Source organism: Sciurus carolinensis, chromosome 7 (genome assembly GCF_902686445.1).
Source record: "Sciurus carolinensis chromosome 7, mSciCar1.2, whole genome shotgun sequence".
NCBI classification, from domain to species: Eukaryota; Metazoa; Chordata; class Mammalia; order Rodentia; family Sciuridae; genus Sciurus; species Sciurus carolinensis.
This window is the reverse complement of record NC_062219.1, coordinates 89,810,681-89,824,642: the sequence shown is the minus strand read 5'-3', so window position 1 is coordinate 89,824,642 and position 13,962 is coordinate 89,810,681. Positions and strand designations below refer to the sequence as shown.

At 29.2% G+C, this 13,962-nt stretch overlaps 1 protein-coding gene across 1 annotated transcript in view; it reads left to right on the top strand.

Moving 5' to 3' along the window:
- Window positions 1–13,962, top strand: part of Fam135a (family with sequence similarity 135 member A) — a 126,848-nt gene that overhangs the window by 68,209 nt on the left and 44,677 nt on the right. Inside the window, 3 exon segments of the mRNA XM_047557828.1 lie at window positions 3,009–3,086; window positions 5,633–5,682; window positions 10,757–10,912. Of these exon segments, the coding sequence (XP_047413784.1) occupies window positions 3,009–3,086; window positions 5,633–5,682; window positions 10,757–10,912 (284 nt within the window).

The window sequence follows — 13,962 nt, the reverse complement described above, 5'->3', positions numbered from 1 at the left end:
TTGCCTTGTAAGCACAAAGCCCTGGGTTTGATCCCCAGCACCCAAGGAAAAAAAAAAAAAATCATGTTGGGTTGATTATATGTAACATTTGTAGTTTCCAAAATGCTTTTATATACATCCTTTCACAGAAGATAAATTGTTGGAATTGGCAAAATGAGTTTTTTTCAGACTTTTTATGTCATTCTTATAAGCTTTTATTTTCAAATACCTTCTCATAAAAAGCACAATTATTTTTTCTGAATAAATTTTTTTATCATTATATATTTGAATAAATCAGGAAATTACCTTTAAAATTTTACTTAATCTATATTCTTTATATGTATTTCTTAGTTCTTCTAGGATCTCAATATCTTAACAATATTGATGCATTCTCTAAAATGGTCACTATTACTGAAAGTAGTTGGTGGGTTTGAGACTAATTAGACTATTTTTTTTTTAATTGTTTGGGGTTTCAGAACAATTGCAAGGATTCATACTTATCCCACAACTCAGCCCTGAGAAAACGCTGGATATTGTACCATTGCCTATCAAGGCATTACTCTAGTGATTCAGTTAATTCCATAATTAATCAGTTCAGTTCACACTTTCTTCACTTGACTAGACATAGGTATTAACTGCTCAGAATGCTTGATTCAGTAATCCCAGCGTATATACAGATCAAGCAAAAGGAAAATGTGCCTATTCTTTTTTGACCATGTGTTGTTCCTCAAAACATAAGTGGTAGTGTGGAAAAGATAACCTTTTGATCTTATTCTCTGAAATACTCTTTTTTCCTTGCTGTTTCATGTACTTTGACTTTCCTATTTCTCTTAGGAAAATTCCTTAGAAGAATCCTGCCTCAAAAGTAAACGATTTTAAATGTTTTATTTTGAGAAAGAGTCATTTCTATAATAGAGCTAATTTAAGCTTTTCTTTATCTTCAATTAATGGAAAAATTATGTTTAAATATTTTTAAATTTTGTGGCTTGAAACTCAAAAAACATTTTCCTAGAAGAATATAGTATCAAATATTGTAAAAGAATACTGTAATAGAATTCAAGGAGGCTTTATCATTGTGCTTAAGAGAACACATTTGGAGCTATTTCTGTCACTTTCTCACTTTGCATCTATAAATATGAAGTGGTTTTCATTTGTAAGGTAAGGAGACTAAAAGAAATCACATGTGGTGCATGAGTCAGAAAGGAAAGGTGTAGACACTCAAAAGGCAGAGGGTGTGAAGTTGCTCTAGGAATAACACTTCCTAACAGTGTAATTCCCATGGACTTTTTATTGGCACCTACTTTGTCAATCACTGTGCTAGGTGCTGAGGAAAAGATACTCTCTGTCATCAGGAACCTTTTGACTTATATTCCCTCTTCTTTCATAGCAATTATAATAAGAAATCAGCTCAGTGTTGGGATGAGCAGGAAAAATTTACTGACAAAGCAAGGCTTCTTGTGGTTTATGAGATAGGCCTATAAATGCCTTTGTGAAAATGACTGTCTGCATATAATATTCAAGTAGATGTAATATTTACAAATGAAAAAAATGCATGAATCACAATTTTAACCTAGAAAAAAATATTTCTCAAAAATTAGAAAGTATGTTTTGTTGGTAAAATGTTTAATTAGTAATTAAACAAAACAAAAGCCTTATTTCATATAGCCTAGACAACATTAGCACTTATTAGTATTCTATTCATATAACTTCAGCATGATAATTCATTAGGATTTAATATTTTTAATTTTCATTTAGGTAAGGATGGTTTTTGTTATATAACTTTGGGCTTATATGTGTATTTTAAAAGCCCTTAATTTAATTTCAGGAGCCAGTTACTAAATGAGTTACTAAATGAGCCAGTTACTAAACTTTATTCCAAATAGCTTTCTTAATTATTTCATCAGATAATAAAATTCTAAAGTAAACCCAGACTTTGGTTTTAGATAATTTAATTGTAGAAATAGAATAAAATTATTAGTGCCTTACACATATATTTACTCAAAATACATTTGTTGGATGGATGAAGTAGTGCAATACAGTGGATTATTACTTGAAAAAATATAGACATCAACACATAGCTTGTGACAGTTTCTTAGGGATTTTTTAAATCAAGGCTCATCTTCAGTAAATACTTATTAATAGTACTTTTTGTTCTTAAACTTTTGTTTACTATTTGTTTTCTTTTCATTGTATATTTAGTTTATTACTGAGTATATCCAGAGAACATCTAAAATGTTCCTATTAAAAAGTATTTGTTACATATTCTGAACTTTTCAACACTGTTTATTTTTATTATAGCAAAATAAAATTTTAGACACTAATAAATTTCCATAATATACTGTCGACTAAGCATCACTGTATTTACTAGTTTTAGTAAATGGATATAAAATAGTTCTTGGTCAAGAATGTATTGTGTTTCCTTTTTTTTTTTTCTTTGATTTTTTTTTTTCAAATAATCATATACCTAAAATTCTTAAACTCCACCATGCTTTGAAAAAACTCTCTTTAACTAAGCTCTCTTCCCAAATCTTTTTAAAAATAATATCTTGAGTTCCTTTCTGCTTTTTGCGTTTTTTCTTTTTTCCTAGATGAATGATGTACATTTTTTGATGATATTAGTTGAATATTGGTTTGATGCAAGGAGCTCTACAGAAAATGAGTCAAGACTTCTGGAATCTAGGTTTTGGCAAGTCACATAACCTATGAGCCCTAGTACCTATACTTATGAAAGCAGGGAGTTAACCTACTGATCTCTGAGATCCCTGCTAACACTAAAATTCTAAGTCAGAGAAATTAAAACATAAAAATAACATCAGAATATGGAATGTTGAGTGACACATATTTTAAAAAGTAATTTAAATTTTAAAAATTTATAAAATTGAATGTACATCATTTGTGATTCTGATAAGCTAATTAACTAACTGCACTGTCAGATCAATACTAAATCTGTTAACAAGTTGGAAAATTCTAGTAAATTTTGTTGTAAAAGGAGTATAGTAACTAGTGCTGTGTACAATCCTTATAACTAGCCAAGGCCAACATGCAGGTCCTTTATCAGCGACTTCTCAGAAGAAAACAGCCAAGAACCCAGAAAGACACGTGTGTAGGTATGTTTACAATTAGGTTAATTAAATAATCCCTTTTAATTAGTATGGAATTTTGCTTTAGTGTCAAATTTCATAAATATAAATTTATTAATATAGTGTATTACCACCACTTTAAAGAACTTACTGGTAGGATCAGCTTTCTTTGTAGATAAATTTGGGTTAATTGCTTAATTTTTACTATTGAATTTTTTGTGTAAAATTAGAAATGGTAATCACAAAGATCTCTTTGACTTTTTCAGGATTCTTTTGAGTTTCTACAAATACCACTTTTTCAAAACTATGTATATTACCATAATTTGCTGGTTGAATATTGCCTTAAATTTGCTTATCTTTAGGTATTGGAAGTGAAATATGATTTAAAAACTAAAACTAGTTTCATGAATTGCAGAAATAAAGAAGAGAAACATCCTCAGTATTTGGTTTTGTGTTTTTAGTTAATTTGCTTTTTTTATTGTTCTATTAAAAAAAATAACCTCCAGCCACTAATATCCTGATATTATATATGTTAAAGGAAATTTAGAAAATAACTGTAAGATACATTTACATTTTGACCTAGCAACCCTACTGTATCATAAATATATATATACAGTCATATAAATATATATATACAAGCAGGTTTATTGCAGTATTGTTCAAACTGTGACAAAACACTAAAAAGATAATGACTATCATTTGGACAAAGAGTGGAACATGGAAGAAATTATGATGCACCCACAGCAAGGAATGTAGTCATTTTAGAAAATGCTTTAGAGCTGGGTCACAAATTTCTGTGTAGACTACTGTGAGAAAAAAAAGCAAGATGAAAAAAATGTACACAACACAACCTCATTTTTCTAAAACTTTATGTAAGGATATGTTCTAGATTGTAACTCTGAACTGGTAAGAAGAGCCAGTCCCCCAAAATACAATGTAAATTACATTTATGCATTTCTATAAAATTGTCATTTTATGTCATATGTTTCTTTAGAAGAAAATATAATTAAAATGGAATTTTAAACTCACTAAATGATTTTGAAAATTTCAGTTCTGATTTTGAAGTTAACTTTTGTTTTTATATATTCCTTAAGGTGGTGTTTGCATTGAAGTAACTCACGCTAGCTATGATTGAAGTGTACCATTTTATGCCTTTAGGCTTTTGTATGTAAATGTTAGAAAAATGCATCAAACTTAAAAAGTTTATTTTTTTTTAATTCAGAGGTAGGATATATAACCTACAGAACCAATTTTAATGATTTTATTTTATCATAGGAAAAGATCATGTAAAATCATGTTAGCATAAGGAAGTTTTTTATTTTAATGCAGATTTTTCTGCTGATTAACTTTAGTTTTGGAAAACCTAACACTAGGTTAGATGTAAGGTTTCACTATTACACCTAATAGTGAGTACCTAATTTACCTGTTAGTGAAGTTATTTATGAATTCAGTGAACTAATGAGTGAATTTCAGGATATCATAGAAGGTGTTCTTGTCTTTATATGAGAATAATCAAACGTGCTTTCACAGCAAGATTGTGAAATTTTGGGTGATCATGACTCTGCTGTTATAATACTTAGAAATATAGTTTGTTTGATTTCTTGTTAAAATTAAAAATATCTAAAGATGATATTTTAGGCTTTAATATAGTTTCTTCCTTTATAAATAGTATTATCTTTATGTTCTAGTTTTTGTATTCCCTTGTAAATATTACCATTTTTAATTGTAAATTGTTCATTCCTTATGGATCATTATAACATACATTAAATACATCAGGATCATATGGCAAAAAAATTACCTTACTTTAAAAATTTCCTAGAGTGGGCTGGGAAAATCACTCAGTGGTAGAGTGCTTGCCTGTGCAAGGCCATGGGTTCAATTCTTAGTGGGGAGGGGAGAATCTTATAGTATACTAAGTTCATTAAACTAAGTTAGTAACCAACTTTTTATTGAAAAGGATTCTTTTGGGTTGGGGATATAGCTCAGATGATAGAGTGCTTGCCTCACAAGCACAAGGCCCTGGGTTTAATCCCCAGCACTGCAAAAAAAGAAAACAAAAAAAAAAAAAGAAAAGGATTCTATCATCTATTTTCATTAAATAGCCCACAACCTAGGTATGTTTTAAATATGTTCTAGTTATAAAATTATTTTTACTTTATTTTATGAGTAGCTTATAAAAAGCAAAGCATAATCACATATAACAAAATATTAAACTTTACTGTAAATTATAAAATCTGAAATACAGTAAGACTTAACTATATGTTTTATCTTTTCTGTGACATGGCTTTACAAGATACCTTACATATATAGTCAGTATTTTCTTGATAGTGTTGACCTCTTGTGAGAATTGAAACACAATAATGATCAGAACATTGAGTTAATTTAATAATCATAGTACCTAAGTAATTAATGTGTTTATGAAAATATATTACAATGAAAATTCATTGAATGTAGCCCATATATTTATACTCAATCTTTTGGTTGTTTAAAGGGAATTTGTTTATATAACTTCAAAGGTAGTTTTCAGGTCTAACACTAAAATATTTCCTCTAATTACTCTTTACTCCTTTCAGAGGAAATGGATGTAGAAGCTCGACTTACTGAACTATGTGAAGAAGTTAAGGTACTTGGATTTTTAAAATTGATCTTATCAAGTTATTTGAGTGGTTTCTGTTTCCTATTCTAAATATTTTGTCTAAGAAAACAGTTATTTATCTTAAAATACAATTAATTCAGCTGATTATGGTAGAATCACACTTAGTTGATGAAAATAATTTTACTTCAGCATAAAATTAATTTATCATTTAAAAAGTATATTATTCTGCATATAAATGAAGTATAAAGCACATTATTGATCAAAAGTATATGTTTTCTTCTGTTTATTCAGAAAATTTTTGGACATATTTTTCAAAGCATCACTTAAACTTACATATCATGTTCTGTTATTTTAAAAAATGACAAATTGTGCTTAATCCCCAGTACAATAAAGGGAAAAAAAGACAATTTGTTCTAGCTCAACAGATCAATTTTTGTTATTCTTGCAGTTAAATTGAATAGATTTTGGTTTTTCTTATTATTTCTTTATTTTTAATTGTTTATTTATCTTTATCCAGGAGACTAAACATTTTGACTATTTAAGTTCGCCATGTATTCACTCTGGTCAACTACATTAAAGATAAAATCAGAGGCTTGAATCAAAAAACTGGTGTATTTTATGTGAAGTGTTTTTTTGTATTTAAATTTTAATGAGGATTGACTAGATTTACCTTCTCCGTAAAAAGTCAAATATACAGTATATACATGTAATTTTGCCAACTATAAAGGATTTCCCTACAATTCAAATAAGTATTTTCTTTAGAACAAATGGTCTTATAATCATTGCCCAAAAAGGCAGTAAACACTTTAAAATAATCTTAAGATGTATGCAGTTAATATGAAAACTTCTGGAGTGTTTCACTGAAAGATTGAAAAAAATTGAATAAATTAACATGTTATTACTGTTGAACAGAAAAATAGTCACAAAAGATATGATATCAGTTTTTCTCAAGTTAATAATTTTAATGACTCCAAATCAAATTCCCTCTTGGAATTTAAACTTATATTTTAAAAATCATTTGAAGAAACATGAAAAAGACCAAGAAAAGCTTTAAAAATAATATAAATGTAGAAGTACTTGTCCAACTAGATATTTAAATATATATAAAACTATAATAAGAGAAATAAGAAAATCCTTTTTCTTCTCTTAAAATGATAGGCAAGTCAGTCAAATTAAATAGCACTGAAGTAAGATATCTATGTGTAATAAGTATATGATAAAATATGAAGAACATTGAGATTATAAGTGATGTGGTAAACTTAACCCTTTGTGCCATACTACAGAAGCAATTCTAAATGGACTAAATAGTTAAATGTTCAAAGAAATTAGAAATATAGGTAGTCTGATTTTGGAATATAGAATGACTCCTTCAGGCTAATAGTAAAAGACAAAATAAAATAGCTAATGATTCAAAACTCCTTTATAACAAAATATGCAAGCCATATATTAGAGGTCAATGTTTGTAATATTTATAACAGGCAAATGATTGCTGCTCACAATATATAAGGAGCTTCCACGTATCAATTTCATAATAATACCCTTGTGAAAAAGGAATACATACAGGTAATGTACAAATTGGCAATTCTTAGAATAAGAATAAGTTAAGGTACTTAATTTGATATTTACTAAAAACAGGGAAATGCAGATTTAAATAAGGAGTTTTTCTTGTTTGATTGGATTGGATTGGATTGGGTTTGACCCAGAAATTTGCAAAAATAAGAGTAACTGCTAATCGCCATTGTAGTAAGGATACAGGGAAACTAGTATCTGCATATGTTGTTAATGATGGTTTAAATTGGTATTCTTTTTTAGGTCACTTCATCACTGTTTTGAAAACATTTATTTAGTGCATGTTATCTCCCATATAAATTATTTAATATTCTATTTTATAAAAGTACTCACATGGTGCCCAAATATGATGATAAAGAACCTCATGAATTTTTGTAGACTCATAGTCATTTAAAAGAAGTAAATCTGTATGCATTGACGTGGATTACGTAAGAAATATTTACTCAGTGAAACTCCACATCATGTACAACCGCACAAATAGGATCCTAATTAGAATAAGTTATGCTCCATGTATGTATATGTCAAAATATACTCTACTGTATGTTTATTGATCTATGATGCCAGGTATTGTTTTCATGCTGAAAAAGCTCTTCATAATGAAAGTAAATTGATTATAAATATGATTTTATATATGTGAAAAACAAAAGCTACATATTTGACCTCGTTCATGTAATTACAAAGAAAATAATTTTTTAAGTTCTTAACAGTAATACAGAAAAGAGGAACATGAAAATTATATAGGGGAATTTATTTAAGTAATACGTATGTATACTTGTACTGCTAAGAAGTTTTTTTGGGGTACATATATTTAAGTTCTAGTATGTAAATGGACATCATAAAATCTCATAACAGCCTAAGGTAAAATTTTAACAACAAAGAGCAGATAGAAGCTATAATGACAATATTAAAGAGTTTTTTTAAAAATCAGTAATAAAACACATAGTCACAGTTTTTCATATTAGCACAGAATAGACACCTAATTACAAAAAAGGCTAAAAAATATATGAAAACTTCAGTCTCAGAAACTATAACAGAAACAAAAATTTACTCTGATACCATTTTTAATCTGTCATTTTGACTGCATTTTTTTAACAGTATGTCTCAAGATGTGATGAGGTACAGACTTGTATACCTTGTAGACCTTTTCAGAGATTAATTGGTGATATGTATCCAAAACCAACAACAACAACAACAAAAACCCTTCTCATTCTATACCAAAGAAATAGTCAGATTCATATAACTGTTCATAATGTTGTGAAAACATTAACCTGGATAAATAAATAATAGTAAAATGATTAAGTGAATTATGGGATACTAGTTTCTAAAAAAGTTTTTCAGCCTTAACAATTGTTTGATGATGTAGGAAAACACTCATATTGTGTTGTCCTGGGAAAATGGCCTAAAATCATGTGATTTTTAGATTTTGTTCTATGTATGTAACAAAAAAAAAATTGAAATGATTGTTATGAAAATTGTATATTTTTAAAACAAGATAATATTATTTCAAAATATACAAAAGTAAGTCTGACATTAATGCATATAAAAGATCTTGTCAAACTTAATTCTGATTTCCATTATAAAATAAAAAGAATTTTATCATTATTTTGAGATTTATTGTTAAGTATTTATACAAACCAGAGGAGTAATTTATATATACTTTAAGGGATGCTCTCTTGGAACCTCAGTGCTATGATCACTAGGAAATGAAATAAATAATATTAAGCATCTAGATAGCCTTGTTCTCAGGAAAAAGTAGAGTAATAAAAATCTACTTACATGTAGACTATACTAGGTATAGTGTTTTTTGCATTAATTACACAGTGCTATCTAATTACTCTCAAATGTTTATCCAACTCTTTTTCTTCTAAACCATTAAAATGATCCTTGGGACAATAATACTACAGGTTTCAGTTTATGTTAGTTTTATTTTAATCTCTATGTGTTCTTAACAGAGGCTTAAAAAACTTATTAGCTTTATTTCTAATACATTTATAAAATCATTTCCTGGAACAGAACATGTCTGTAGTTTCCTAATGTTAACAAATGCCTATTCATGTGTGTTGTCTGTCTTCCATTCCAGAATTCTGAGTTTGCCAAAAATCTTTGGGGGCTTTTTTCCTAATTAAAACCTATTAATTCCTTGTTCATTAATAATTTATTAATCTATTCATTTAGTAAATATTTATTGAATTATTACTGTGTGCCAGTACTAGAGTTTATAACAGCTGATAGAATGTAATCATAATGCCTTTGCTTCTTAATAATTTTTGCTTAATTTTTGTTTTATGTCAAGAGTAGGATAAATAAATGAAAGCATTATTTGGATGAGGAAAGAAAAGTCTGCTAAACTGTAGACTTCAAAAAGTAAAAATAAGCATAGTAGTAGTATCATATGTAATATGTAGCAGTTAGGAGTATACAGATGGTAACTATATACCATTGGGTATATAATTGGGAGTAAATTTCAATGTTCCTGTATAGACTTGACTACTCCTTCCTTTTTTAGGCTAGGGAAATGAAGTTATCATCCATCTGTGTAGCTAAGATAGATTTGTTAGTGTTACCAGTAATTGAAATACATTTTTTTGCACCAAGATAATCTGCCTAAAAACTGACTGTAGCCTCAGTGAATTAAAGAATGTGCTGTTCTCATAACAAAAATGCCTGCCCTCAAAAGAAGCAGTCATTCTGATTTAGAGTCTAATTTTATTAGTTTTATTTTTAAATCTTTATTTTTTTTTTTCAAAAAACCAGTTGCATTTTAAGAGTCTTCATGTCACATTACAATATAGTACTCAACTTTCATGATCAGTTCATATGAATAAATAAATGCAATAATTTAATACCACTTTTATAACATTCCTAATAGCATTTTATAATGGTCTGTCTACCTGTTTTTCTCTCCTGTTAATCTTTGTATCTCAGGAATGTACACCCTAGCATTTAAAATATGCTCAAAAAATAGTTGATGAATTAAATGTTAGAAAAAGAAAGCAAATGGTTGACGGGTCTGTGAAAAGGCTTACCCACAATCAAAGCAGAAACTGACAATATAGAAGCAAGGGAAAAACAATATTTCCAAAAGTTTATTTTGAAGAGTTGTGGGTGTTTTTAAGTGCTTCACATAGCTGACTGGAGGAAGAAAATTTTAAGATCATATTATCTTTGAAAAATGTTTGTAACTTTCATTGGGATTTATGCATTATGTTTAAAATTCCTAGTATTTTGGTGTTAGAAGTTGATCATTCTGTATAGAATTCTGATGGATAATTTTAAAGTATAGTTGACATTATTTCAATAATAAGATCTCAGATGTTAAAATGTTGGTTAAATTATTAAAAATTGCTTTAGTAACTATCAGTTAAGTAGAAAATCATTGGTTAGTAGGTCTTTCTCTCTCTAAATCCGTGTGCATGCACACACACATTTCTTCTTTAAACCAAAAATTTGCCGTTGTATTAATATTCTGAACAGCATAATTGGTGTGTTGCAAGTCTCAGAAAGTAGTGGAGTGTTTTTCTTGTCATTTCAGAAAATAGAAAATCCTGATGAACTGGCAGAACTTATAAATATGAATCTTGCTCAACTTTGCTCACTTTTGATGGCTTTATGGGGACAGTTTCTGGAAGTTATAACACTACATGAAGAATTAAGAATATTATTAGCACAGGAGCACCATACCTTGAGGGTAAGTTAAAGAAAAGTAGTATTAATTCATTTTAATGAGTATTATTTATCTTTAGGAATATCTTATGAATAAAAGTCTGATTTTTATCTACTGTGTTGATAAATCGGAAATGAGACATTTATCATTGCTTTATTTCTAAAGTTAATACAGCTAAGAACATGATGTCTTAGTCACAATCCCTGCTAGTTAAAAAAAATATATATGTACCCATACACGCACATATATATGAGATACAGGACAGGCCCTGGAACCCAAAAGTGAGAAGTGTAGCTAAACCATATTAGAGATAGAAATTGATAACTAGAAAGACATCTTAGTATTCTTATATAGGGTGTTTCTCTCCTTTTTTCTCCCTTCTCCTCCTCTTTTCTCTCCTTCCCTCACCCCAATGAGAATGTTATCACCTTGGTAGGGCAGAGAGAGCAGTCTAGCTATATATGTTTGATACAGGCCTAATATGGACATGTTGTTTTAGACAGCGTTTTTTCTGCTGTGACTAAAAGATCTGACCAGAACAATGATAGAGTAGGAAAAGTTTATTTGAGGACTCACAGTTTCAGAGGTCTCAGTCCATACATAGCCAACTCCATTCCTCAGGACTCAAGGTGAGGCTGAACTTCATGGCAGAAGAATGTGGCAGAGGAAAGGGGCTCACATGATCATCAGGAAGAAAGATGTGACTCCAGTCACCAGATTCAAATATGTACCCCAAAATCATACCCTCAGTTACCCACCTTCTTCAGTCACACCCTACCTATCTTCAGTTACCACTCATTTAATCCCATCAGAGGATTCATTTACTGATTGTATTAAGGGTCCCATAACCCAATTGTTTCTCCTCTGAATCTTGCATTATCTCACACATGAGGTTTTGGGGGACACCTCACATCCAAACCATAACACATACGTAGAAATTTTTACATTTAGAAATGTCACTATGTTTATTGTGGTAAGTTCCTTTCCTCACTTTCATTTTTACCACCAATATATGCCCACTAAATAATAGAGATTGTTTCTACCTGTTATTGAATTCTGTATAAATGAAATTATAATGTGTGTGTTATTTTTTATATTGCTTTTTTTACATAAGACTTTGTGAAATTAGTCCAGATTTTTGTTGGTAACTGTGAATTGTTGATTTTCATTGCTGTGATATACTCCATTTGAATATACCCACCATTTGTTTATTCTACTATTAATGGATATTCAGATTACTTCTAATTTGTAGCTGTACTATGAGTACTATGAGTATTCTTATACACATTTCCTGGTATACCAGTTTCTCTGAAATACTTCTCAAGGGAAATTGCTAGGTCATAGGGTATGCGTAACTTCAATTTTATTAGCTAACGCCTTATTTTTTTCCAAAATGGTACAAATTTTCAGTATTATTAGTACTGTATGAAAGTTCTTATTACTCCACATACTCTCCAGTTCTTGATATTGGTGAACTGTTTATCTTTGTCAGTCTGTGGATGTGAAATACTATATCATCATGGTTTTAATTTGCATTTTCCTGATGATCTGTATAGTCCATCACCATTTTATGATTATCAAGTCTGTAAATTTCCTCCTTGTGAAGTACCTCTTTTGGTCTTTTATTCACTTTTCTGTAGGATTACCTGTTCCCTTTTTTTTCTGAATTGTTCTCTATATATTCTAAATTCTGGTCTTTTTTCTATTACATGTTTTTATAAACAGATCATCTTCACTTTGTAGTTTCCCTCTCCACACACTGTCTATATGCTATCTTTTGATGAACTGGATGTCTTAATTTTAGTGTAGACACAGAGAAGAGAAGGGTCAGATATAGACCTATCCTTTTGACATGTACTAATCAGCATGATAAAGGTAAGATTTTTTAATAAATGATGTGGTAACAATTGGGTATCCATATGGAAAAATTATATAAAATTCAATTTTGAGTGGATTGAAGACTTCAATGTGAATGATGAAGTATAATGATTCTAAAATATAGTTAAAACTCCCAGGAGAATTAAAAATTAGTATAAAGTACTCCTATAACTCCTTCATCAGAATCACAGATTACTATTTTGGCACATTTTCATTTTCATTCCCTCCTTTTGACTATGGAAGTACACATAAATAGATTCATATATAGGTTTTTTCCTGAACCATTTGATAATTATAGAGATATTTAGTTCAGCATATATTTCCTAAAAACAAAGATGATCTTTCACTTAACTGTTAACAGTGACCAAGTTTTGAATATTTCATTTTGATACAGTACAGAAACCTAGTATATGGTCCATACTTACGTTTTACCATTTGCCTTAATCATGTCCTATATGACAACTTTTTTTCCATTTCTGGATCAAATTCCAGATCCTAGTAGCATCCAATTTTAATATCCCTTTGGGTTCATTTAATCTGGAATAATTTCTTATCTTTTCTTTGTCTTTAATGACTGATTTTTTTGGGTAGACTATCCTTCAGTTTGGGTTTATATTTTATTTCCTGGAGAATAGATTAAGGTGATGCAATGTTAATGTGAACACATTTTATTTCTTTTCAGTCAGTTTTAGTAGGTTATATTTTTTCTTGAAATTTATCCATTCTGTCCAAATTTTTAATTTATTGTTACCAAGTAGTTAATTCATAATGTCCTTCAATCATCTTTTTTTTTTTTTTGCTTTGTAATCAGTGTATTAAGGAGACATTCATACATTTCAAGAATTGCTTAAATTCTGATATCCAGATTTAAGTGTGTGAACATATGATGACTTAAACATACAGTTAAAGCTATTCATCATATTCGCTAGACTACCAACATCAAATTACACTTACTTTGGAGCATAAGTCAAATGGTTTAAAGTAAGCCTGTAACATACCTAAGGAACACCTTCCTATATTATACATGCAAACTACTTCTCCATGTATAGGTCTCTTCATTTTAATTTCTATGTTATCCAGCTCTGGAATTCACTACGAGGGCTTATGATTGTCCAAAGAGAAGGGAAAATTAATGTAACCAGGACTGGTCAACACAATTTTATATATATATGTGTATGTATATATATATTTTTTTT